General features: G+C 44.1%; 1 protein-coding gene across 2 annotated transcripts in view; it reads left to right on the top strand.

Moving 5' to 3' along the window:
* Positions 1–27,284, top strand: part of MCC (MCC regulator of WNT signaling pathway) — a 425,078-nt gene that overhangs the window by 98,946 nt on the left and 298,848 nt on the right. The window contains exons 3-4 of one of the 2 annotated variants that reach the window (XM_047730871.1): positions 11,866–12,080; positions 20,025–20,246. In XM_047730871.1, coding sequence (XP_047586827.1) covers positions 11,866–12,080; positions 20,025–20,246 — 437 coding nt within the window. The remainder of the gene's footprint in view (positions 1–11,865; positions 12,081–20,024; positions 20,247–27,284) is intronic. The other variant, XM_047730872.1, reaches the window with a different exon arrangement.

The following is a 27,284-nucleotide window of genomic DNA, read 5'->3' as shown; positions in this document are numbered from 1 at the left end:
AGAAAACATATTTAGTCTTATCAGTCATTTATACTGTATATTAATAATATGACCCGATTTTTTTTACTTGAAGTGGCTCTATTGAGGAGGAGCCACTGGAAGGGTCCTGAAGGATTGTGGTGGGATGAAGGAGAGTTAGAGTTGTGGAAGAAACCTGAGGAAGGAAGGGGGTGGGGCTTATGAAAGCCATTTTGTTTGTTTCACTCTTGCCTCTGCCTGATCTGATAAAGTTCCCGTTCATTAGGGTAGCATAGATCAGTGTTTCCTTAACTGGGCTCAATAGACTACCATAGTTTTGGAAATGGTGACCCTAGATCTGGAATAGGTCATATGGCCCATAGGACTGAACAACCAAGGGGCACTAGACATCGGAGGGATTCCTCTAAAAGGGAACATAGAGACCAAAACAAGTAGAAAAACTTAATCCAAGTGGAATGGAGATTCTGCAAGGAGAACATTCAAAATAATCCCTTGTTAATATATTTTGAAATACAGGAGAATATATTGTGTTCATACACAAAGAAAAGGATAAAAAGAAACCTTAAAAATCTACCCTGGAAAAAATGGAGCACACATTATAAACTCAACAGAGAAAGAATGGGAAATAAAATAAGAATGTCTTCCGGAAAGGGGAGCAGAAAGACGAAGAAATATAAGATGGGGGCACCTGGGTGGCTCAGTCATTAACCATCTGCCTTCGGCTCAGGTCATGATCCCAGGGTCCTGGGATTGAGCTCCCCATCGAGCTCCCTGCTTCCCCCTCTCTCACTCCCACTCGCCCTGCTGGTGTTCCCTCTCTTGCTGCGTCTCTCTCTGTCAAATAAATAAATAAAAATTAAAAAAAAAAAAAAGGAAAGAAATATAAGATACGGGAGAAAAGGAGAAAATCAGAGGGCTGGTGCAGGATGTCTACCACTCAGATAATAGCTGTCCTAGAGAGAGTAAACAAAGAAAACAGTAGAGAAGAAATCATTTACAAAATGGCTCATGAAATTGTCTTGCAAAATGAAGGATATGAGTTTCTTTCTTTTTTTTTTTAATTTAAATTCAATTAGCTGGGGCACCTGGGTGGCTCAGTGGGTTGAGCCTCTGCCTTCAGCTCAAGGATCTTGGCGTCCTGGGATTGAGCCCCACATTAGGCTCTCTGCTCGGCAGAGAGAGCCGAGCAGGGAGCCTGCTTCCTCTCTCTCTCTGCCTATCTCTCTGCCTACTTGTGATCTCTCTCTCTCTCTCTGTCAAATAAATAAATAAAATATTTTTAAAATATATAAATAAATAAATAAATAAATTCAGTTAGCCAACATGTAGTGCATCATTAGTTTCAGATGTAGTGTTCAATAATTTATCTTACAATACCCAGTGCTCATGATATCATCATATCACTTGCCCTTCTTAATGCCCATCACCTAGTTACCCCATCTTCCCTCCTCCCTCCCCTTCAGCAACCCTGTTTGTTTCCCAGAATTAAGAGTCTCTCATGGTTTGTCTCGCTCTGATTTCTTCTCATTCAGTTTTCCCTCCCTTCCCCTGTGGTCCTCCATGCTATTCCTTATGTTCCACATATGAGTGAATCCATATGATAATTGTCTTTCTCCAATTGACTTATTTCACTCAGCACAGTACCCTCCAATTCCATCCACATCGATGTAAATGGTAAGTACTAACACTTTCTGATGGCTGAGTAATATTCCATTGTATATATATATACCACATCTTCTTCATCCATTCATGGATCCATCCATTGATGGATATCTCGGCTGAAGGATGTGAGTTTCTTGATAGAAAGGGCCTACCAAGTATCACCTACCATAAAACATAAGGACACAAATCACTGTGAAATTTTATGACACTAGAGACAAAGAAAATATTCTTCAAATTTCCAGAGAGGAAATACAAAACAGGACAAATAAGAATGATTTGGAATCAGAATGGCTTCTGACTTCTCAAAAATAGTAACAGATATTAAATGAGGAATGTCTTCAAATTTTTGAAGAAGAATGGTTTCCAACTTAGAATTCCTTACCAAACTATTAATGAAGTGTAAGGATAGGAGATAAGTGTTTTCATGCAAAAGACTTTGAGTGCAAAGTCTCAGAAAATTGACTTCCCATGCCTAATTTCTTCAAAATCTATTAGACCTCCAAGATAACCTAGGAAGATAAGTACTTGGAAACATGAAACAAAGAATGAAAACAAGTTAGAAGTGAAGCATACCGGTGGTCATTGAAACCAATCTAGGCTAAAGCAGATCAAAAAGTTCCAGAAAAATATTTTCAGGCTAAATTTTTGTTTAAGGATTTTATTTATTTATTTGACCTAGAGAGAGGATAAGCAGGGGAACTGGGAGAGGAGAAGAAGGCTTCCCTCTGAGCAGGGAGCCTGATGTGGGTCTCAATCCCAGGACCCTGGGGTCATGACCTGAGCTGAAGGGAGACACTTAACCAACTCAGCCACCCAGGCATCCCATTTTCAGACTAAATTTGATAGAATTTTTATGCATCTTAAATTACTGTGAGGATATTTAGATAACTGACTGAGAATTTGAGACTGAATTCATGACATGGAAAACTAAACATGAAATTACAAAAAATTATTAATCCCAGGGAAAAAAAATTATTCAAGAAAAGAAAGTAGTCATGGTCCATTTGTGATTATATAGTTTACATCATCACAATTCATGTAGCATAATCAAAGAACAAATATTTATTTCCATAACAAGTAATATTAGATATCAAGATGTATTTTATAGTTGAAAATAATTTAAAAAGCTGAAACAGCTATATTTTAAGTCCTCCTTTATCACATATCTACATCTAGCAAATAGTAAAGATTTCTGAGTCTAAAATCTAAGTGAATGAGGAAACCTGGAGCATCAAGCCACTTTTACCTTGAAACTATTGTCTGAACCTGTAAAATTAAACTTTTGATTACATGACTATGTGGGCCCTGAGAACAGAAGAAAAATTCCAAGGACTGCTCAGGTGGGGAATGTAATAAGATATACCTTCCTTTTCAAAAGGTAGACTACTACAGAGGGCTGTACCCTCTGTGTAAGTTTGAACCAGAAGTACACCAATCTGTATACTACCATTGGAGTATTCTCAATGAAATTGCCTTAGAGATATGTGTAAAGCAGTTCTGAAAGGATATCCAGAAATAACTTTCCAAGGAATATGTGCAATTCAGTATCTAAAATTACTAAGTATAAAAGGAGACTACATACCATGAACAAGAATTAACAAGAAAAAAAAAAAAATCAAGATTTCATCAATGACCAACATCAATGATAAATAAGATATCACATATTTCAGCTATGTTGGGTTTGTCTCTTTTTTTTTTTCAAGATTTTTTTAACTGTCTTTTTTTTTTAAGATTTTATTATTTATTTGGGACGCCTGGGTGGCTCAGTTGGTTGGACGACTGCCTTCGGCTCAGGGCATGGTCCTGGGAGTCCTGGGATCGAGTCCCGCATCGGGCTCCCAGCTCCATGGGGAGTCTGCTTCTCTCTCTGACCTTCTCCTTGCTCATGCTCTCTCTTACTGCCTCTCTCTCAAATAAATAAAATCTTAAAAAAAAAAAAAAAAAAGATTTTATTATTTATTTGACAGATAGAGAGAGGAAAAGCAGGTGGAGTGGCTGGCAGAGGGAGAGAGAGAAGCAGGCTCTCCACTGCGCAGGGAACCCGATGTAGGGCTCGAACCCAGGACCCTGGGATCATGACCTGAGTCCAAAGCAGCCGCTTAACTGACTGAACCACCCAGGCATCCTGTTGGGTTTGTCTCTTAAATCCAAGTTTGGTTTAACATTAGAAAATTAATATGATCTGGGGCACCTGGGTGGCTCAGTCATTAAGCATCTGCCTTCGGTTCGGGTCATGATCCCGGGGTCCTGGGATTGAGCCCCACATCGGGCTCCCTGCGCAATGGAGAGCCGGCTTCTCTCTCTCCCTCTGCCAGCCACTCCCCCTGCTTGTGCTCTCTCTCTTTATCAAGTGAATAAATAAAACCTCTTAAAAAATTAATATGGGGATGCCTAGATGGCATAGTCGCTTAAGCATCTGCCTTCAGCTCCAGTCATGATCTCAGGGTCCTCGGATTGAGTCCCACATCGGGCTCCTTGCTCAGCGGGGAGCCTGCTTCTCCCTCTGCCTGCCGCTTCCCCTGCTTGTGCTTGCTCTGCCTCTCTCTGACAAATAAATAAAATTTTTGAAAAAATTAATATGCTTCAACATATTAAAAAACTTAAATGAAAAATACCAACTTTTTAGGAATGAAACATCATATAGTTCTATTTCTTGCTAAGAAGCTGGAGTCAGAATCATTTTTTGTATTCCTGTGTGTGTATTTTTCCTGCCTGGCATTTTCCATTTTGATTAGGCTGATTTTCAGCCAAGAAATATGACAGACCCTATGGGCATGCCAACCAAAGGGTATGTGTGATACTTCCCATCACAGAGCACAGGCTCAGATTAGCATTATCTCCATTCAGTCGGTACTTAAAAATTAGGAACTATGAGGGCGCCTGGGTGGCTCAGTCGTTAAGCACTGCCTTCCTCTCAGGTCATGATCCCAGGGTCCTGGGATCGAGCCCTGCATTGGGCTCGCTGCTCCGAAGGGAGCCTGCTTCTCCCTCTCCCACTCCTTCTGCTGTGTTCCCTCTCTCGCTGTGTCTCTGTCAAATAAATAAATAAAATCTTAAAAAAAAAAATAGGAACTACCAAGGGCTTACTGAATACATGACCCGTTAATATGCCTTGTAAGAGAAAGATAAATTGATCCAAAATACCATCTCTGCTTTCTAACTGAGAAAGACAAGCCTTTTAATTTATTTTTTTTTTAATCTTAATCTCTGTGGACTGTAAACATTAGCACCACCAACCCTGTCAGCCTCAGGTTCAAGTGAAACTCAGTTAACACTTCTTTGCTCTAACACTCATTTTAATACTTGCCCTAAACTATCCTTTGAATTCTTTAGTCCTAAGTCAACCCTCTTGGTTATCTCCTTCATCTCTAGTTTAGGCAAGCCAAGAGAATAAGCTGCCCAGTATTATTTTTAATTGTTTTTTTTTTTTTTAAGTTAAAGATGCTTGCCTCAGCTGCGCTTTCAGAACTAAAGTATTCATTGCCTAAGGGCAGACATTTTCCCTTTTATATTAAATTTAGCAAACAGAACAATAGAATCTAGAGCTGGAGATGAATTTTAAAGGTTATTTATTCCTGCTTCCTTTTGTTTGTCTCTACACCGTCTTCCATTAGATGTTCTCAAGCCTGTGCTCAAAATATATCAAGGGTCTTTGAACGTGTTTGTACAGAGTGGGGCATTAAGAGATAGCCAGTAATGATGATGATGTTGATAAGCACATTTCCGTAAGAAAAATTCATTTCTTCATTTCTTTCCTTCTTGTCATCTATCAACAGCCTTGGTGCAGGGGGAAGGGAATTGCATTTCAAAATACATCTTCTACTCTGTTCCCAGTGTGTCATTGGAAATTCAGTACATTGTCCCTAGATGGGCCACATGTGACGTATATTCAAAACAGGACACTGATCGGCTCACTTCCTACGGATAACCAAGGGTCGAAGAACTGACTTTTATCATTGGGAGCTAATATTATTTACCTTCCCTTAGTAGGTAGGACGTGTGCTTTGCACTACTTTTGTTTTTTGTTTTCCCCAGAAGGCTAGGTAGTTCTTATTTATCTATCCTTTCCCATCCAATTTTCCTGTGACCACAAACCAGGTTTTAAGACAATTGTCCTGCATATGCAATGTAATTCGTGCTGGAGGAATCTAGAGGTCCTCAGGGGAGTTGGGCTCCTGAATCTTATACCAGACATTGACATTAATAAATGACTAAAGACTCACACGGTGTCTCCCTTCTGGACTAAAGGATTTACTGCTGCTTCTGTTGATGTCAGTATTATCTGGTAATAGTAAATGTACTATGGCAGGGAAGGCTGACAGCTGGCAGACGATTTGTTCAAATTCTCCCTTGCTGCTTTCTGTGGTGGTAGTGTCGTGGTTCTAAGTGCAGAAAGGTAGCTGCCCCTGGTGTTTTGAAAGGAGTATTTTCTCTCTTGCCACCCAGGGTAATAGATTAGGTAATGGTTTCTAAACAATCCACATAAAGGAAAAATTAAGGACCACTAGATACAGACAGTGACAAAGGATACTATTAATCCAGGTCTCAGGACTGCCTAACCATTCTGTGTTATCGTCTGCCTGGGATATGATGACAGGCCCCAACTCTCAAATGAAGGATGGAAAAGAAGGAACTGCGGGTAAAAAACAGAAGGGTATCGGGGATGGCCAGAGCGTAGGTATGATGACTAACTCTACTTGTTCCCCTCTTGAGCTGCTGATGCTAGGCTGTGTGGATTTCCTCATGGTGCTGGCTGCCAGTTTGAGGAAGGTCAGTTGTCCTCTGGAGGTAAGAGTGGGCCAAATAGAATAGGGAAGCAAAGGGGCACCTGGGTGGCTCAGTTGGTTAAGCCTTTGCCTCAGTTCAGGTCATGATCCCACAGTCCTGGGATCGAGCCCCAGGGCTCCCTGCTCAGCGGGGGAGTCTGCTTCTCCATCTGCCCTCACCCTGTTCATGCTCTCTCTCTCACTCTCTCTCTCTCGTTCTCCCACTCACTCTCTTAAACAGGGAAGCAAAGTTTCTCAAACCCAATAACCAAAGACTTTGACTTACTAATGGAATATTCTTTACTCAGAGAAACATAACTTTGACTCTGACATAATTATCTATTGTCTTTAAAGAAACTAGTAAAGTATAAAACCATTGATGAAATTTTAGCCACTGGTTAGGTGCCAAAGGTTTGTTTTTTTCTTTCCTTTTTTTTTTTTTTTAAGATTTTATTTATTTACTTGACAGACAGAGATCACAAGTAGGCAGGCAGAGAGAGAGAGGAGGAAGCAGGCTCCCCATGGAGCAGAAAGCCTGATGTGGGGCTCAATCCCAGGACCCTGGGATCATGACCTGAACTGAATGCAGAGGCTTAACCCACTGAGCCACTCAGGCACCCCCAAAGGTTTGTTTTTCAACAGGTACCTTTTAGAAGCTGGGAGAGAGTACACCTTTCCCCCATATATTGTTCCCTACTAAGTTGTCCCAAATGGATTACAAATAACTAGAACTGTAAGATAAGACCAGATAATTGCTAACATTCATTGATCAGTTTCTTATGTGCCAGGGGTTGTCTAAACATTCTACATATTTTTATCTTGCTTCCCTCTCACAACACCTCTGTGAAGAACTCTTCAGTATCCCCATTTTAAAGACAAAGAAACTGGGGCGTAGGCTGAGTAACTCGCTTGAGATCACATAGCTGGTCACAGTGACTCTTTTTTTTTTTTTTTAAGATTTTATTTATTTGACAGAGAGAGAGAGATCACAAGTAGGTGAAGAGGCAGGCAGAGAGAGAGAGAGAGAGGAGGAAGCAGGCTCCCCACTGAGCAGAGAGCCCGATACGGGGCTCGATCCCAGTACCCTGGGATCACGACCTGAGCTGAAGGCAGAGGCTTTAACCCACTGAGCCACCCAGGTGCCCCTGGTCACAGTGACTCTTGATTCGACCCCAAGCCATCTGACTACAGAACCCCAGCTCTTAACCACTCTCCTATGCAAACAGATAATATCTACAAAAATAAGCTGAGAGAGGGAAAATGTCCTCTTCTAAAACTGGGGGGAATGATTTAGTCATTCATAGGCTGTGGGTAGAACGAAATAAAATAATACATGGAAGTTGCTTGTAACAGCGCCCGGCTCCTAGTGGTCTTGAGTAGATGTTAGGTATCGTGGCCTTATCCTCATGGGGGGGGCATCTGGCCTGCTGGGAGGGCTGCCCTGAGCCTTTGGTAAATAAGCACAGTGACCGCAAGAGCTGAACCCGGGTGGCACTTCTAAGGTGGGACTAGAGCACAAGCTGGCAGCTGCCACGCACCCAGCCGAACAAGGGTCTCGATATTGGGCAGATTTTCTGTTTCAGTATTTCTCCAAGAGCAGGGTTTCCCTAGTGATATATTTTATAAACATGTCAAACTGCCAGCTGTTTTCTGTGCTTTTCTGATAAGGGAAATACTTAGAATCTGTGCTCTGCCACCTTAAAACACTAAACATTTTGGTTTGAAATAAAAGACTATACATTGTTGTTTACTGCCAAGTGCCCTAAAGAGTTACGGTGGCAGGAGGGATGGCTTTCTTCGGTCCTATGCGTGCAGAGACCTCCAAGCCCAGGCAGCGCTTTGGGCCTTTGGTCTTTAAAGGGCCACGCGGTCAGTGTCCTTCCTGGCCCGAGAGTGACTGTGCAGTTGGTTGTTCTGGACTGAGTATGTTCCCCCCACCATCTCGAAGCCCTAGTGCCCCAACTTGAGGAGTTTGGAGATGTGACTCTGGGGAGGTCCTCAGAGTCAGATGAGATCATGATGATTGTGCCCTCATGATGGGATTAGTGTCCTTAGAAGAGGAGACCAGAGAACCTGGTGAGCATGAGGGACAGTAGGACGGTAATGGTATCCATGTTGAGGAAAAGAAAGCACAGCCACTTCTCCGAGGTCAACGGGCAGTTCCTGAGCTTAGCAAGGGAGTGAAGTGAGGCCAGCTGAGTGTGAGCTTGGAAACTTCATGATATTTCAAAGGGCAAAAGGAAGATGGTTATCAGACCTACAGTTTGGTTTTGTTTTTAAGATTTTATTTATTTATTTGACAGAGAGAGAGAGATCACAAGTAGGCAGAGAGGCAGGCAGAGAGAGAGGGGAAGCAGGCTCCCTGCTAAGCAGAGAGCCCAATGCGGGGCTCGATCCCAGGACCCTGAGATCATGACCTGAGCCAAAGGCAGAGGCTTAACCCAGTGAACCACCCACGTGCCCCAAGACCTACAGTTTTGCTGGTTTTCAGTGAGATCATCCTAATTAACTGACTAATCTCACCTTAGGAATGTTGGTTTTTATCCAGAAAAATCAGATATGAAGTCACATTGAAAGAGAGTAATGGAAATAGGGTACTGTATTTAAGAAGCACACTTCCCCTTTTGGGGTCCAGTCACATGGTGCTGATGTGACTGACTTGGCTCCCTAGCAGAAGATCTGAGTTCCTCAATACCACTTCAGCAGAAATTGTTATGGTAATAGTGTGAGAGTGTGAGGGCCTTTTGATCCTGCTGATTAACATGAAGCTTGGCTAACCAGATTATATGACTCTTCCAGAGACTGGGTTTAGGTCCGTTAATACAGCATCATAAATTCAAATGAAGCTTCCTTGGGCCATCTCATCCCAGACTGTTGTATTTTATTATTTGAAAATGAGACTCCCTGTTTGCCTAGAGATAAAGTTTAAGTGTATAATTTATTTTGATTTTAAAAATTAATCTCCATGTTGCTTTTCCCATTAAGAAGTGAAACTCTGTGGTACCACAACCGTGGTTAATTCAGCCATCTACTCACTAAATGTATATTAAATGCCAGATGTCATAGGCCGTGTGCAAGGTCCTGGGTCCTGTGGTGAAACGTAAAGGCAAGGGCCCAACCTCATGCTTACTTGTCTTCCACAGGAGAGAGGATCCAACCCATTTTTCAACTTTTACCTCAGTCAGTCTTCTTGCCACATGTGCCTAGGCCAGGACAGAGAATGTGAGGCAGACAGGCAGAGGGCAGAGACCACTCAGAGCAAGCAGTAGGGGGAGGGTGGGCAGCCATTTTGCAGTCTACGTTGAAGGAAAACAAAACTTCCTTAGCAATACAGTTAATAGACTTTAATATTAAAAAAAACTTTGAGGGGCACCTGGGAGGCTCAGTGGGTTAAGCCTCTGCCTTCAGCTCAGGTCATGATCTCAGGGTCCTGGGATCGAGCCCTGAGTCACACTCTCTGCTCAGCGGGGAGCCTGCTTCCCCCTCTTTGCCTGCCTCTCTGCCTACTTGGGATCTCTCTCTGTTAAATAAATAAATAAATCTTAAAAAAAAAAAAAAAGAAAGAAAGAAAGAAACTTTTGAGAGTTGTCTGGGTCACTCAGTCTGTTAAGCATCTGCCTTCAGCCCAGGTCCTGATCTCGGGGTCCTGGGATCGAGCCCTGCGTCGGGCTCCCAGCTCAGTGGGGAGTCTGCTTCTCCCTCTCCCTTTCACCTTTCCCCCTGCTCATGCTCTCTCTCCTCAAGCAAATAAATATAATCGCTAAAAAATAAAAACAATAAGAAACAAATAAAAGAAACTTGGAGCAGTTGCAAACACAGGGGTTGTCTGCTTTAATACAAAGATATGTCACTCCAGCCATAGAGCACTGTACAGAGAGTGTTGGCAGACTGACTGAAGAACCATAGGGGGAAACATCCTAAGTGGTTCCAGACAAAGAAAGTTTACCTAATCACATTGATTAAACTCACCAATACCTAATAAAGGGGAGATCGGACATTCATATCAGAACCCACTGTACATAATTTGTGGTTTGCTATATGTAATTATACTCAAGTAAATTACAGGGTAATCTGTATATGTTCTCACTTCATAGCACAAATGGAACCATTTGAACGAGTCCCCTTCTTTGCCATTGAAAGTCACATCTGGAAGACCCATCAATATGAAAACTTCACGGGCTGGAGCTATGATTTGTCATGCTCGTGGCTTCATCCCCGGTACCTAGCACAGTGCCTGTGTATAGACTTTGATCATGTTTTCTAGCAGCCCAGGCCTTTTGCATACTCTTCCTGTGTTTAGGAAAGGTCTCACCTTACAAATCCTGCCTCCCCAAAGTAGAAGCCAGAAAACAGATCTCCCAGCCTCCCTCACGGCTAAGACACAGACGCATGGGCCCCAGGCTCCCCAAGCCAGCTGCAACCAGGGGACTTCTGTTCAGAAGTGAGCAACACTAGGAAGAGGGCTTTGCCCCAAAATGAATTTTTCTAGCCATGGTGACAACTGACACATCAGGCTTTCTCCTCCAGAGAGCTTTCCCTGAGCATCCCCACCCCTCTCCAGGTCTACTCTGTCGTACTTTTCCACTATATTATAATTATTAGAATCTTTTATTGGGTTTTAATCTGTTGATAGTGAAGGTCATACTAGCTGCTGTCCCCAAAAAACTGAAAATATACGGTGACCAAAGGAATGTCCTTTTCCTCATCACAAAAGTTCGAAACAGGGTACCCAGGATTGGCAGACAGCTCTGGGGCGGGAGATCATTCAGGCACTCAGGCGTCCTTCATCTTGTGGCCTCCCCGTCTGTGCCCCTCGGCTCCCGAGGGTGCCCTGCCCACTCGAGCCAGGCCGGAAAGCAAAGGGCATGGAGAATCGTGCGCTGGGGGTTTTAGGAGCCAGGCCTTGAAGTGACACTTGGCACTTCTGCTCCCATTCTACTGCTCAGAACTCAGCCGCATGGCTACATCTCAGGGGCAAACACCATCTAGCTTGCTGTGGCTTCTTCCAGATAAGAGAAAATTATGAGAAAGTGCCATTCCTGCACTTTCTGTCTACTGCCTAGCTCCCTTCTTCCTTAGCTGGGGAAAAGGATTACAGTAAGAAGGCTGATTATCCGGTAACCCCGTGCAAATCACAGACAGACGTGGCTCTGCTCTGGATTTCCTTCCCTTGGCTCTCTGGTGCTTTTCTCCTGAGTGGCTCTGTGGGGGTGGGGGGGAGGGGCATACAGTCATTGGAGAGTTATTTCTGAATGATTGGCCTAAAACTGCTTTTATCTTGAGGCTCCCCATGTGTCCGTTTGAAAGAGAAAGTGCTTAGCACGCAGTCTGGGCGCCACATGTGTTCTGACTTGCTGGCACGAGGAAGGCTTCGGGGGTTCCAGATCACTGCCTAGTGACCACCCACGGGCTAATGAAGGAAACATCTTTTTATTTCCCCTGCCTCTTCTGGACGTAGGTGCCCTATCAGCAGCCAGGGAGAGCTGGGAGTACGACTCAGGAGCCAGGGACCTCCAGAGCCCGGACTTGCAGAGTCATTGGGCCCTGCAGAAGCTTCTCGAGCACAGTGGACGCTCTTTGAGCCAGCAGGCTGCGGCCCTCCACACGCTGCGCACACAGTCCCGGCATTTTGGCAGCTCTGGAGGAGGAAGTTATCTGGAGCTGGCCAACACGGTGAGTACTTTCCGGTTCATGGAACACATCTTTTGGCCTGTGTGTATTCCGGTACAGATATTTTCATTTTGAGCTCCAAGGGACATACTGGCTCTTGTCTTTCTTCTGGAGCTAAACATTGTGCCATTGACAGCACTGCCAGGAATGTTAAGGGCTCCAAACACTTGTGGTCAGTGACTTTGCTCTTATCATTGAGAGCAGAGTGCTCTCCTAAAAGGCGTTTCAATGAAGTCTGTAACTTGCAGGATTTAATTACTAGAGAAACGACATCAGTGTTTCCATGACTAGAGTACTTCTATGGTACCGGACATTACAAACTGATAGACTATAATCCTTTCTGTTCCCTAATTTGGATGTTACTCATTTAAAATACAAAGAGGAAAATATTTTATTGAAAATTTGATTATTGTTTTCTGCTTGTATTTTAAAAGGATTTTCTGTTGACAACCGCCTCCCTGGTCCTGCCACCATTGCCTTATGGCACTCTCTCCCTTGTGCTGTCTTCAAAACATTTCTATCTCCTTAAAAAAAAAATTTTTTTCTGTTGAAAATGGTGAAACAACTAAGAATTTCATTATGTTTAGTTTAACCTTCCCTTTGACCTCAGGATGGATCACGACCAGGGTGACCTTTTGGTGAAGAGCTATTGTCTTCCCTTCGAAGTTGAGCTGGGGAACGCAGTGGGGTGGCTGAGGGTCTGGTCCATTTTGGGTGAACTGCAGACAGGCTGTAAACTGAGATTGCTTTCCAACCACTGTGCGAAAGGTCTACAAACCTGGCTTTTTGAAACTGAAGTTTGAATGGTGGGATAAACACCGTGACAACTTCACTTACGTGTACTTATAGTCGGCTTTAATGTAGACTAGTGATTTTCAAACTTCTTGTGTTTGAGGTACATTTTCTAATTCTGACATTTTGGGTGACATGTTCGAAGGAATTGACGATTCTAAACATACCAGCAATAATTAAAACACAGTCCTTAGACAAATCCCAGTTAAAGGACATTCTATAAAATACCCGATCAATATTCTTCAAAACTGTCAAGGATGCTACAGGCAAGGAAAATCCGAGAAAGAGAAACCATCACAGCTCAGAAGAACCCAAGAAGATATGACAACTAAATATAATGTGGCACCCCGGATGGGACATTGGGTAAAAAACTAAGGAAACCTGGATAAATTATGGGCTTTAATTAATAATAATGTGTCAATATTGGTTCATTAATTGTGACAGCTATACCATAATAATATAAGATGTTAAATAGGGTGTGAGGGGGCGCCTGGGTGGCTCAGTGGGTTAAAGCCTCTGCCTTCGGCTCGGGTCATGATCTCGGGGTCCTGGGATCGAGCCCCGCATCGGGCTCTCTGCTCCGCGGGGAGCCTGCTTCCTCCTTTCTCTCTGCCTGCCTCTCTGCCTCCTTGTGATTTCTGTCTGTCAAATAAATAAATAAATCTTAAAAAAAAAAAAATTTAAATAGGGTGTGAGGTATATGAGAACTATCTTTGCAACTTTTCTGTAAATCTGTAACATACCAAAGTGTTCACTTTATTAAAATTCAGGAAGTATACCCTGACAGTTTGCATACTTTTCATATATACATTTTATGTGATCTATAAAAACGCATGACAAACCGATAATCAATAATGATGACTATTTATTGGGATACATTGACTAAGTAAAAAAAGAAAGAACATGAGAGAGAGGCAGAAAGAAACAATAAAGAAAAAAAGATGGGGCGCCTGGGTGGCTCAGTCAGTTAAGTGTCTGCCTTTGGCTCAGGTCATGATCCCAGGGTCCTGGGATTGAGCCCTGTGTTGGGCTCCCTGCCCAGTGGGGATTCTGCTCCTCCCTCTCCCTCTATCTCTTCCTTACACTAGTTCTCTCTGTTGCCCAAATAAATAAATAAATAAAATCTTTAAAAGAAGGAAAGAAAGAAGGAAATCTTTAAAAGAAGGAAGGAAGGAAACAAAGAGAGGGAGGGAAGTAGGGAAAGAAGCTATAACCCCACAAACAAAATCATTCACGCTCACTTAAGGTGATCCCTTGGTGGGAAGAAGACCATAAATACAAACACAGCCTTCATTATCACAACGTGATTTATTTTTTCACCGAATTGAACATTTCAAACTCCCAGGGCGCCTGGCTGGCTCAGCTGATTAAGCATCCAAGTCCTGATTTCCAGGGATGTGAACTCAGGGTGGTGAGATCGAGCTCCCCCTCAAGCCCCTAGTGGGGCTCTGAGCTCAGTGGGGAGCCTGCTAAAGATGCTCTCTCCCTCTCCCTCTGCCCCTCCGCTCCCGCCCCACCCCTACATGCACTCTCCTGCTTGAGCTCTCTCTCTCAAAAACAAAAAAAGTTTGAAAATTTCAAAATACTATTTAAACTCACAGACCCTAGGTAATGGCCTTGGACCCTGTGGTACATTTTTGAACACTGACTCTTCACCCTTTCCTGTATCTTCACCATTTGTCTCGTGACTTTGGAGTCCTCCTATCAAACGCGAGAAATAATAAATGATCGTGATTTTTAACTGTTGCATTTAGGACGGTTTCCTGCACAGCAATAGTCGACTCGGGCTTTGTTCACAGGGTCCCACGGAGCCCACTTTGAGGAATACCTTGCATAGGCAGTCAAAAAAGCAAATCCCCTCTCTAAACTGCACACTTGGGCAGTCCCTTCACTTATGTACTCACATTACACATGATTTAAGTTCCTTGTAAAAATCCTGAATTAATAAAATTAAATGCTATTTTTTTAAGATTTTTTATTTATTTATTTGAGAGAAAGAGAGTGAGAGAGAGCATGAGAGGGGAGAGGGTTAGAGGGAGAAGCAGACTTCCCGACGAGCAGGGAGCCTGATGTGGGGCTCGATCTGAGGACTCCAGGATCACAACCTGAGCCGAAGGCAGTGGCTTAACCAACTGAGCCACCCAGGCACCCTAAATGCTATTTTTTTAAATAGCTACTAAGAGCAAAAGACATTTTATCAGTGTCCAGTTCAGAAACAGAAAGCACACGGTAATTCACACAGGGAAAGTTTTGTTTGTTTTTTTTTTTAAATTGGGGCGGCTGGGTGGCTCAGTCGTTAGGCATCTGCCTTCGCCTCAGGTCATGATCCCAGGGTCCTGGGACCGAGCCCTGCATTGGGCTCCCTTCTCAGCAGGAAACTTGCTTCTCTCTTTCCCACTTCCCCTGCTTGTGTTCCCCTCTCACTATCTCTCTCTCTCTGTGTCAAACAAATAAATAAATAAATAAAATATTTTTTGAAAGGATTTTATTTTTTATTTGATAGAGAGATAGAGAGAGCCAGAGAGCATAAGCAAGGGGAATGGCAGAGGGAGAGGGAAGCAGGGAGCCCGATGTGGGACTTGATCCCAGGACCCTGGGATCAGGATCTGAGCCGAAGACAGACACTTAACCAATGAGCCACCCAGGCGCCCCCACACAGGGGAAGTTTAACGTAAAAAATGATTAACTAGTAGCGGGAGACTCCTCCTTACTACGGAGTAAGGAAAATTCTAATGCACCCAGGAGTAGCATGTGTAAAGAGGAGCTACTCCCTCCAGAGCTGAGGCATAGTGCTCAAGGGAGACACAAATTAAGAAGACGTTCCTCTCCTCACCAGACCCTACTGGAAGGGAGTGGCTGGGGACCGCTAGATGGCAGAGAAGTTCCCTGAGACGCTACGGGCCAGCACTGGTGAGCGGGAAGCCAGCCCTCTGGAGTGTCAGCACAGCTTGCTGGATGTCACCCATCTGGGTGTCTGCAAGACTCACTGAGCATCACCAGGAAAGTGCCCACCAGGCTGCCAGAGGAATTCACTGGGGAGCAGCCTGGCACTTGGCGCCAAAATCCACTGAGATGTCCTCCAAATGGTGCCTTCAGATGTGGTAACAATGGCTGTCCTGTGGCCTCCGTCCACCATAAGAGCAAGCAGGGAAGAAGAGCACCACAGAACCAGGATGAGAATTCCTTATTAAAAAAGGAGAGGGGTGCCTGGGTGGCTCAGTCAGTTGAGTGTCTGGCTCATGGTTTTGGCTCCATCGTTGGGGTCGAGCCCTGCATCAGGCTCTGCACTCAGCGCAGAGTCTGCTTGGAATTCTTTCTCTCCCTCTCCCTCTGACCCTTCCACTGATGCTCACTCTCTCTCTAAACTAAATGAATCTTTAAAAAAAAAAAGAGAAATGTTTACAGAGTCCGGCTTCACTATCACAAAGCAAGGCAAGGAAGATTGAGATGAGAGTTAATAAATCAATAACTGGGGCGCCTGGGTGGCTCAGTGGGTTAAGCCGCTGCCTTCGGCTCAGGTCATGATCTCAGGGTCCTGGGATCGAGTCCCGCGTCGGGCTCTCTGCTCGGCAGGGAGCCTGCTTCCCTCTCTCTCTCTCTCTCTCTCTCTCTCTCTCTCTGCCTGCCTCTCTGTCTACTTGTGATCTCTCTCTGTCAAATAAATAAATAAAATCTTAAAAAAAATAAATAAATCAATAACTGGTACAGGCATTTGTAGTGCTGAGAAGCTTCTGGGAGCTTGCTATGCAAGCTTTTACCTTTCTAAGCATCCCTTCCTTTTCTTCTGCCACCAAATACCTGTCTTATCCTTCTACCAAAGACAATGGATATTATGACTTTGAGGCTTAACACACTGTTCGAAATGCGAAAGCAACAAGATGGGGATGTACCTAGAGTTTTATCTGAGAAGCGGGTGGCTACATGTGGCCTAGAATGAGGGATTTATTACAAAGGGTAGACCTGACACAAATGCGGGAGCTGGGGGAGCTATCTGTCCAGGCTGTTGACTCTGCATCTAGGGTGGAACCTGAAGTTACTCCCAGCCCATCAGATCAGCATACGAGAAGGACAGCTGAATGCAGAGGAGGCAAAGCCAAGCCAGCACGCATGACGCATGACGATGACCTGAGACCCATAAGGGCACAATGGAACCCACATCTGTTCTCTTACCACCACAACCAACCTCAGTGCTGCGGGGGGAAGCTGGCCTCCTGTCATCCCAGAGCTGCACACACACCTAGCCCAGGACTCGGAGAAGCCAGGGGAGGAGACCTGGGGCTCTGGAGCTGCCACAAGCCCGATGCACCAGGAGGGAAGTGGCCGGTTCACAACATCCCGAAATCTTCACCTCTACTTCCTGGATTTCACATGGAAGTTCTCGCGAGGCCGTACAGAATCACGCAGGCAAGAGAATGCTGGGAAATGTCGTTCCAGCTTAGATAAAGGGACAGGGCCGTGGCGAAACTGCCAGAATCAGCAAAGCGAGATGAGACAATGAGGAGCTTAGTAAGGAAGAGATGCCGGGAAAGACGCACCGGCTGCTCTCCGATGGCTTTCCTCTTCAAACATTTGTCTTGCAGGGAGGAGTCTAAGTGGTCAATTGTGATGTGATAGCCTCTGAGGAGTGACCTATTTAAGTATTATCAAACATAACTGAGGTGCTGCTTTTTAGCTCCAGCCCCAATAAATTCCTGAACGGAGTATCAAATTCTTGATAGATTCTTTCAGCCATAGTACTTGTTTTAAGTATTCATTATTAGCTTTATTAATTTTTACTAACAAAGACATTACCTAATTGATGGCAATTAAAAGTAATTATTCTACAAAAGAAGTCATGCACAAGATATAAAGCATTTGAATCAATATAGAAAGTTGATGAAAAGTTGAAGTCATCATTCGTCTCCCCATCTCCCCTCATTTAGAAAGTCTTCACCAATTTTTTTTCTTACGTATCCCTGAATTGCTTTTAATTTAGAAAACTTGCCATTGCCCCTTTTTTGCAATTTTTTAAAAGATTTTTTTATTTATTTGACAGACAGAGATCACAAGTACACAGAGAGGCAGGCAGAGAGAGAAGGGAAGAAGCAGGCTCCCTGCTGAGCAGAGAGCCCGATGTGGGACTCGATCCCAGGACCCTGAGATCATGACCTGAGCCAAAGGCAGAGGCTTTAACCCACTGAGCCACCCAGGTGCCCCCTTTTTTGCAATTTTAAGATGCTGTGATCATTATGGTTCTTGCCAAACTCGGGGATGACCACATCAAAGCCTTGGGTCAAGAGATGTATCCTGGTTGTGGTTAAAACAAGCAGATTGTTCTGTGAGCACCCTCTTCTGGGCATTGTCCAGAATCAGAGAACAAGAGACTCTTTTTTTTTTTTTTTTTTTTTTTTTTAAGATTTTGTTTATTTGACAGAGACAGACAGCATCAAGAGAGGGAACACAGCAGGGAGAGGGGAGAGGGAGAAGCAGGCTCCCCACTTGAGCAGGGAGCCCAATGCAGGACTCAATCCCAGGACCCTGGGAACCTGATCTGAGCTGAAGGCAGACACTTAGCCACTGAGCCACCCAGGCGCCCCAGAACAGGAGATTCTTTTTTTTTTTTTAAGATATTATTTATTTATTTGACAGAAATCACAAGTAGGCAGAGAGGCAGGCAGAGAGAAAGAGGGGAAAGCAGGCTCGCTGCCAAGCAGAGAGCCCTATGTGGGGCTCAATCCTAGGACCTTGAGATCATGATCTGAGCCAAAGACAGAGGCTTTAACCTACTGAGCCACCCAGGCGCCCCAGAACAAGGGATTCTTAAGCACAAGTCACACTGATCACCCTTTAGGTTTTCAGAGAATTGAGACAGTTCAAATAAAATACCGGATTTTTGAGAGGGGCTACAGAAGGGTCTAGAATATATGGTTGGTAGAAACTTTTCAGAATCTTGAGCTGTTCCTTCCAAATGATTAAAGCTGAATTCCAATAAATAAACAAATTAGGTTCTATGGAGAGACAAATAATAGTGTTGACTTTGTGTTGTTTGTTACCTGAAAAGCCACTTATTTCTGCTTCGTACGTTTTCCCTAACATGTCAAATGATGACAGTCTAGGCACACTTGGCCTCATTTCTATGTAGATGGAGAGAGCAATGTGCCTGCTTTTGGCATCCTACTCTTCAAGGCCAGTTTCCTTTAGAATCCTTTGGACAATTTGGCTTCAACTTTGCCCATTTTAAGATTCACTCTCATACTTCAAGTCTTTTTGCAAAAGTGATTTACATTTTTGCCTGTGCTAGACGTCCAGTGCGTTGCTCATTGCACCATAGAGCCCGCAGTGATTTCCAAGGAGGAAAAAAAGACAGGAGTTGTACAGATAAAAGTAGTGAATTTAAGAACTGGCATCATGGGGCACCTGGGTGGCTCAGTCGGTTAAGCGTCTGACTCTCGGTTTCGGCTTAGGTCACGATCTCAGGGTCATGAGATTGAGCCCTGTGTGGGCCTCTGTGCTGGGTGTGGAGCCTCCTTAAGATTCTCTCTCACTCTCTCTATCCCTTCCCCCTACTCCCCGGAGCATGTTTGCCCTCTCTCACACTCTTAAAAAAAAAACAAAAACTTCAAAATGAGTGTGAATAAATAAGGAATTTATCAGTAAATAATGGGTAAATAAGTTGTGGCAAGATAGATAAGAGTCACCTTTTTCGTTAATCACGGCCAACTCCTCTGTCTCCTGCTAGCTTTTGATGTTTCCCCCTTTCTTCATTCCAGGTATGGGATACTGGGTTTTTTTTAATACTTGTCAGCCGCCACCATCCTTAACATAGCTCCCTCTTGTTTAGATCGGTCTTCTTGACGTTTTCCAGTCAAGGGCTATGAAAACTCTTAAAACATTATAAAAAATTTGGAAATAAACAATAAACGGCAGACTTTTAAAAATCGTATTAGAGACCCCTACAAGCCCTCTGATGCTACAGGAGATGGAGCTTTGTTGGACTTACTGTTTACAAAAGAAGGGTAGCAGAATGTGCCACCCCAAAATATGAGTTTTTGCATTTAGGACATGTCATCCCCAAATGAACCACTTCGGTATTTTGGTTATTTTGAGCTTTCGGGACTTGAAAAAACAGCAAGTGCAGAGAGAGGCTTTCTCTGAACTCTCTGTATCTGCCGAAAGACAGATCATCCAAAAGGAACTCAAGTGTCATCGATCCTCTCCTGGGAGATACATCACCTAGGGCAAATTGACTCCTATCACAGGAAAGAAGTCGTCCTCACACCTGGACAGACTTCATCACAAACTGCCATTCCTCCTGTCTTCTCCAGCCATTCATTACATCTCCAGAGAAACTGGGAGCAGGTGGTGTGGTGTGAAGCTCTTCCGACTTTTACAAACAAGGTACTTCAGTTCAACCTTGGTTAGATGTATATACAAACTATCATTTTAGCTCATGCTTTTGTTGATTACATGACATGGAAGCATACAGAAGTTGCCAAAAAAAAAAAAAAAAGGCACTAGAGTGGAAGTTATTTCTTTGGATACTTATTTGCCTTATTCAGGAGATTTCCATAATTATACAGAGATGATTTATTACGCTGTATACTAATTCTTTGTGAAGATTGAGTTCTGAAAAAGCCCTCACAAGTACTTTTTAATCTCTGAAGTACTCTGCAGTGATAAAATTGAGATCAAGTTCCGAAGTCCTCTTGAAATTACCAAACTCCTTACACGAAGAATTTTAAATTTCACAAAGGTCTTTGTTATGAAAATGAAGATGCTCTCAATGGATCGTTGCTTTACTATTATTGCTATTAGTAGTATAAAATCTGCAAATACAGGATCAGTGATTTAAGTTAGTGTTTTTTTCCCTGGAGAGTGTCTCTGTTCTTATTTAGCAGAATCTCAGCTTATTCTTACTTCTTCCCCTCTGCTCTTAGTTTAGCTTCTGTTTCCTCTGTGTCTCTATCACAGATGGAAAGACTGACCTACTTGTAGGGTAGCCAGAGGAATCCCCATCTTTCCTCCCTCTGGTTTATTCAGATAGAGAAGAGATGATAATCTGACTGTGCTTAGCAACACACTATCGTCAATAAGACACACAAAAGGTAGGCATACCACCCTTCTGAAGCTTTTAATCTTGGGACTGAATAGATTCCCTGCGTAACACATTCAACCAGAGAAAATGGCCCCCAAACACTGCAAATCCATGGACCAGTAACATTTCAAAAAATTGAGACTTGCCAACTTTTTATTTTGCCAAAGATCAAGTAGCCACTCTACCTGCTATCTAATACCATCATCATTCCATAGAAGAGAGGACTTTTTTGGCACAAATATAGATAGGCATCTCTAAATAAGTAAACAAATGGAAAGGATAAATTTAACTTCAGGGAAGAATTCAGTTGTTCTTGTTTTTCCCATATCTCCATTAACTGGTGGGGACTTTGGCATGGGTGAGGTTCTCTAGCAGGGTAACTGCGGATGTAGACTTTACCCACGTGTCCTGTGCTTGTATGTCTGACATTGGACAAGTCATTTAACCTCTGTTAGCATCTGTGTTCTCATAAAATAGGAATAATAATAACTTCTTCATATGGTTGTCCTGGAAACTAAGCAAGATCATGCATAGAAAGTGCTTAATACAATGCCTCATGTGAGTAGATGCTCGATAAATACTCATGGTTGTTACTGCTGTTTTCCCCACCCGGTTATCAGAAAGAAGCCTTGAGAGTTACTTACATGTGGAAAAGTTTAGGGTGGAATTCGGAAACAAAAACTTAAAACGTTCTAAAGAAATGACGTATCAAGAAGATACCGAGATTTCGAGATATTGAGTACTTTTTTAGGAGCTAGGTGCTGTCTCAAAGATGTTGTCGTTAAAAATTATGCTGAGTACTCTCTCTCTCTCTCTGCCTGCCTCTCTGTCTACTTGTGATCTCTGTCAAATAAATAAAAAATCTTAAAAAAAAAATGGGGCGCCTGGGTGGCTCAGTGGGTTAAGCCGCTGCCTTCGGCTCGGATCATGATCTCAGGGTCCTGGGATCGAGTCCCGCATCGGGCTCTCTGCTCGGCGGGGAGCCTGCTTCCCTCTCTCTCTCTCTCTCTGCCTGCCTCTCTGTCCACTTGTGATCTCTGTCAAATAAATAAAATATCTTAAAAAAAAAATTATGCTGAGTAATCCTATGTGTAGAATTCACATGGAAATACCAGATCATGCAAAAGGGTATTAATTCCTACCTTTTTCTAACCCCTCTATTTAAAAAATGGGGATGTAGAGGCCCAGATCAAAAAAATCCTCTTAATGTCCCATAGAGAGAAGTAGTAAAACCAGAAATAGAAACCAAAAATAGAGTGTGGGTTTCTTGACACCCACCCCCTGTCCCCCTACCCCAGACTAGGGGATGATCCTCGCCATTGGCAAGGGAAGGAACAGCTGCTGGTGGGAAACGAGGGACCCTTGTGTCCTCTCCTTAGGATTATTGCTGCTGGGCTCTGGGTCCCTCTTCTGTTCTGCGGTGTGGCGCTGGGTGGTGGTTCTTTTTTTTTTTTTTTTTTAAAGATTTTATTTATTTATTTGACAGAGAGAGATCACAAGTAGACGGAGAGGCAGGCAGAGAGAGAGAGAGAGAGAGGGAAGCAGGCTTCTTGCTGAGCAGAGAGCCCGATGTGGGACTCGATTCCAGGACCCTGAGATCATGACCTGAGCCGAAGGCAGCGGCTTAACCCACTGAGCCACCCAGGCGCCCTGGGTGGTGGTTCTTATATCCTCTACTCTTCTTTCTGGAGTTAACGTTCAGCCATTTGTTAAAATATTGTCATGCTTCTGTACCAGCACCCTCCCCCACCGCCCCGGCCCAGTGCCCTGGCTACCTGGCTCCAGCCCCCAGGAAACCACCGCTTGCCCATGGTTCAGCCTCCAAGGGGACAGTGCTGCCCTTCCGGCGCCTGTATGTCTGGCATCTTTGCCGGCCAATGTTCTAGATGCTCGTGGCTGGGCCACACCAGTTGTCAAACATTTTTAATATCCCTTCTGCCCTCTGAAACAATAAATCCAGTTTTAAGGCCTGATAACAGTGTGGACGTCAACAGACCGTGAGGTGGCAGGAAGCCCTCTGATCGTCCTCTCTCAGTAATTTTTTTTAGTGATTCTGTTGGAGGGCGCGCCTGACTGGCTCAGTCCGTAAAGCACACGAGTCTTGATCTCGGGCTTGTGAGTCTGAAGCCACATGTGAGCTGTAGAGATTCCTTAAAAAAAAAAAAAAAAAAAAAAAAATCTTGAAAAAATGATTCTGCTAGATAGCTCAACGGGAGTTCATGTCACATTCTGTTTTCTACCCTCTTTGGGGTAAGATCTCTGGTTTGCTAGAATAAAGGAATTTTGTAAATTTTAAAGTACACACTAGAGGGCAGTGGGCCCATATGTAGACACCTGACCGTTACCACTTTGTGCGAATTTCTCTGCCCTTCCTTTGTGTAGGGGAGGGCGCCCAGAGGGTCCTCCACATCACACAAAGCCATTTATGTCTGGAGTGTTTTATGAACACAGAGCAGCTGCTTGGGAGCCCCTGTCTGTCCTTCCTTGTAGGCTTTTTTCCATCCTTCTTCCAATCACTTCTCAGCGGGGGCTGCCGTAGTAGACTTAGCGATTCTTCTCATGGTCATGTCCTTTTTCTTTCTTTCTTTTTTTTAAAGACAAGAGCAAGAAATTTGGGGCACTGTGGTTTTCTATCTTTGCCTCTTTGCCTTTGCGAATAAAGTCATGAATTAAGAATGAAGAGAAAACGAACGGGGAAGGGTTCTTGTATTTTGCATGTGCAGACGCAAAACCCATTTACCCAAGTCCGCAGGGCTGCCCCCTTGGCCATGATCACGGAGGAGAATCGTGTTTCAACTGTGTTTACTTCTCCTGCAGGCTCCTAGGGCCCCACTTGCTGAGAGAGGCGTAACTGGTCTGTGTGATAGAGAATGGGGGTAGGGGTGAGTGGGTTTAGAGACCGTGAAGTCATGAGGTTGAGTGTTTGTGGAGCTCTGGGATATTGAAGAGGGAAGTTCGGTGCAGCTGATCATGGCCTGAAGTTCAAGAGGAAAACAAAGGGACACTAAGATGTATGTCAGTGGCTTACGTATGAAATCTACATACGATGCAATCGGAGAACCCAAATAAAGGGTTTGGTTTATTTTTAATTACTCTCCTTTGTTGTTCCTTTGAAAGGGCTAACCCTCTGAGCCTGGATTATGTGAGTCCCTTGGATTTACGGAAGTTAGAGAGAGAATACACTTACTGGGGTGTGCTTCTGAATTGGTGAGATCTATAGCAGTTGTGTTCATACACACGGACACATATCTAGATCTATACCTTTTTTTTTTTTTTAGATTTTATTTGTCTCTGTGACAGAGAGAGAGAGAGATCACAAGCAGAGAGATCACAAGCAGGCAGAGAGGCAGTCAGAGAGAGAGGGGGGAAAGCAGGCTCCCCTCTGAGCAGAGAGCCTGATGCGTCGCTCAATCCCAGGACCCTGAGATCACGACCAGAGCTGACGGCAAAGGCCTTAACCCATTGAGCCCCCCAGGCGCCCCTAGATCTATACATTTTTGAAGTGTTTGAAGTGTTTGTTCACTATGTGTATTGTTAGACACTTATGGGAGATAAGATGCTCTTTTTTTGATTCACCCAACCAGAGGCTGGGAGGGAGCAGGGAGAGGACACCTGGACCCTCATAACAGCCCGTGTTCTGCAGCTCCGAGACAGGGATTTCTCTTGGTGTTGCTAATATTTATTGAGCCTTTACTGTATGCCACGCATTGTGTTAAGTGCTCGGCTTACATTATCTTGATTAGTCCTCACAGTAACCTGATGCCATATGCTTGGTTTTGATCCCCGTTGACACTTGAGGAATCAGAGGATCAGGGCGGTTGCTTGGACTGCAACAGTGAGGAAGCAGAGGCTGAGATTTCAACGCGGGCTGTCTGATTCTGCAGCGTGGGCTTGTAACCCTCGTTTCTGTGACCCCAGCGGAAGGAGGGAGGCTGCAGCCGGTACCATCACCAAATCATCCCTTCTCCTGACCAGACCTACAAGGTGCACTGTGGTCTCACACACCCTGAGCTGGCCACGGGCTTTCTGACCTTATTCCTTCCAAGATGCCCTGGCTGTTCTGGGGAGAGCCTGGGCCATCTCTCTCCCCGCCCCCCTCTGATGCACATACACATTCACGGGTTCGGTTTTCATGTCTTTCATGTCTCCGATTTTTTTTTTTAAGATTTTATTTATTTTTTTGGCAGAGAGAGCTCACAAGTAGGAAGAGAGAGGGGGAAGCAGGCTTCCTGCTGAGCAGATAGCCCGATGCAGGACTTAATCCCAGGACCCTGAGATCATGACTTGAGCTGAAGACAGAGTCTAACCCAGTGAGCCACCCAGGCACTCCAATATTTTTTTTTTAATTTTTTAAAGATTTTATTTATTCACCCAAGAGAAAGAGAGACAGAGAGAGCACAAGCAGGGGGAGAAGCAGAGGGAGAGGGAGAAGCAAACTCCCCGCTGAGCTAGGAGCCCAACATGGGGCTCGATCCCAGGACTTGGAGATCATGACCCACGATGAAGGCAGACACTTAACCATCTGAGCCATCCAGGCGCCCTTCGTGTCTCTGATTTTGTATAAGACATTATCATGGGAGAGTAATTAAAAGCCCTGGTGGATTTATGGTGGGGCCTTCCGACATGCTTGCATTGTTATTTATGCCTAGATGACAGGGAAGATTAGTATTAAATGCCGAGAGAAATGCACCTGCCACTGGGATGCAGTTAGAGGCATCGATCAAAGATGCATTTGGAATGCAGAGATCTCAGTCTAATTACCAGGAATAGTGCCGGCTTTCTTCAGCTCCATTTAAGAGTGGAGAGCAGAAGAGTTAGGGCTGAGAGAGGTGGACCATCACCTTCACCTGTCAGTAGGTTCTTCAGGGGCAGAGGAGCAATCTCTTGGGTCTTCGAGGTAATTATCCTAGTGCCATGGTTGAGGGCAAAACCTGCCCTAGAGACAGAAGCAGGCAGAAGGACTAATGCATCCTCCTATTGTTACTGCTACTAATTGGTCACATTTGTTAAGTGTCTGCTATGGACTGGATATTCCTAGGGCGAAGTCTTGCCTGTATCATCTCATCTGATCTGTAGAGGGTCAGCCCCTCTTTTAAGCCTAAGCCTTTCCATCCTCCCCACAACTATCACTTACTATGCGATTTGTATCTCTGGGGGTCCTGGAAAGGCGCCACCAGCTTGTACGAGTGGTGTTCACCTGAGCTCAAGAGGAAATAAACATTGCCAGTGACGAAGGCAGAACGGTATTAGCAGACTTATGCATTATGTGAGGATTTTATTTCTAATGAGAAGGATCATTTTGTTGTTAGATTATAGTCTGTGTTTATGGATATCAGTATAATATGTTTCACATTAAAATGTAATAATAAAAAAATAAAATGTAATAATAATTAGTAGTAGCAGTTATAATAACCCAAATGTCAGCGGTCCCTTTGTCCTTCAGTTTCAGTGTCTGTCCTTGCTGTCTCTAATTTTGCTCTCATTGCAACCCAGAATTGGAACTCAGAGGAAAGAATCTGTGGTCACAAAGGCATTGGTGAGCGGGGCATGGGGCTGGCTCCATCAGTAGGGTGTGTGACTCCTGATCTCAGGGTTGTGGGTTTGAGCCCCACATTGGGTGCAGAGATTACTTAAAAATAAAATCTTAATGGGGTGCCTGGCTGGCTCAGTCAATGGAGCATGCGACTCCTGATCTCAGGGTGTGAGTTTGAGCCTCAGGTTGCGTGTAGAGATTAGTTTAAAAAAATCTTAGCAGCGCCTGGGTTATGTTGGTTCAGTTGGTTATGTGTCCGACTCTTGGTTTTGGCTCAGGTCGTGATCTCAGAGTCCAGGGATCAAGCCCCACATCAGGCTCTGTGCTCAGTGCAGAGTCTGCTTCAGATCCTCTCTCCATCTCCCTCCCATTCAATCTCTCTCTCAAATAAATAAAATCTTTAAAAGATCTTAAAACAGTGGTGCCTGGGTGGCTCAGTTGTTAAGTGTCTGCCTTTGGCTCAGGTCATGATCCCAGAGTCCTGGGATCGAGCCCTGCATCGGGATCCCTGCTCTGTGGGGAGCCTGCTTCTCCCTCTGCCACTCCCCCTGCTTGTGTTCCCTCTCTTGCTGTCTCTCTCTCTGTCAAATAAATAAATAAAATCCTTAAAGAAAATATCTTAAAACAACAACAACAAATGAATTGATGGGCAACATGGGTTTTGTAAGGGATGAGGACGTGGAAAGATTTGTATCACATGTTAATCTCTCCCCCCACACACACCTCTTCTTATCCAAGGAGTTTGAGAGTCCATATTAGATACTTACTTGCTCTGGAGAGCCTCCCCCTCAGATCTGAGGCTTTCTGT

This window comes from Lutra lutra, chromosome 5, assembly GCF_902655055.1.
Source record: "Lutra lutra chromosome 5, mLutLut1.2, whole genome shotgun sequence".
NCBI lineage: Eukaryota > Metazoa > Chordata > Mammalia > Carnivora > Mustelidae > Lutra > Lutra lutra.
This window is presented reverse-complemented; position numbering and strand designations above follow the sequence as displayed.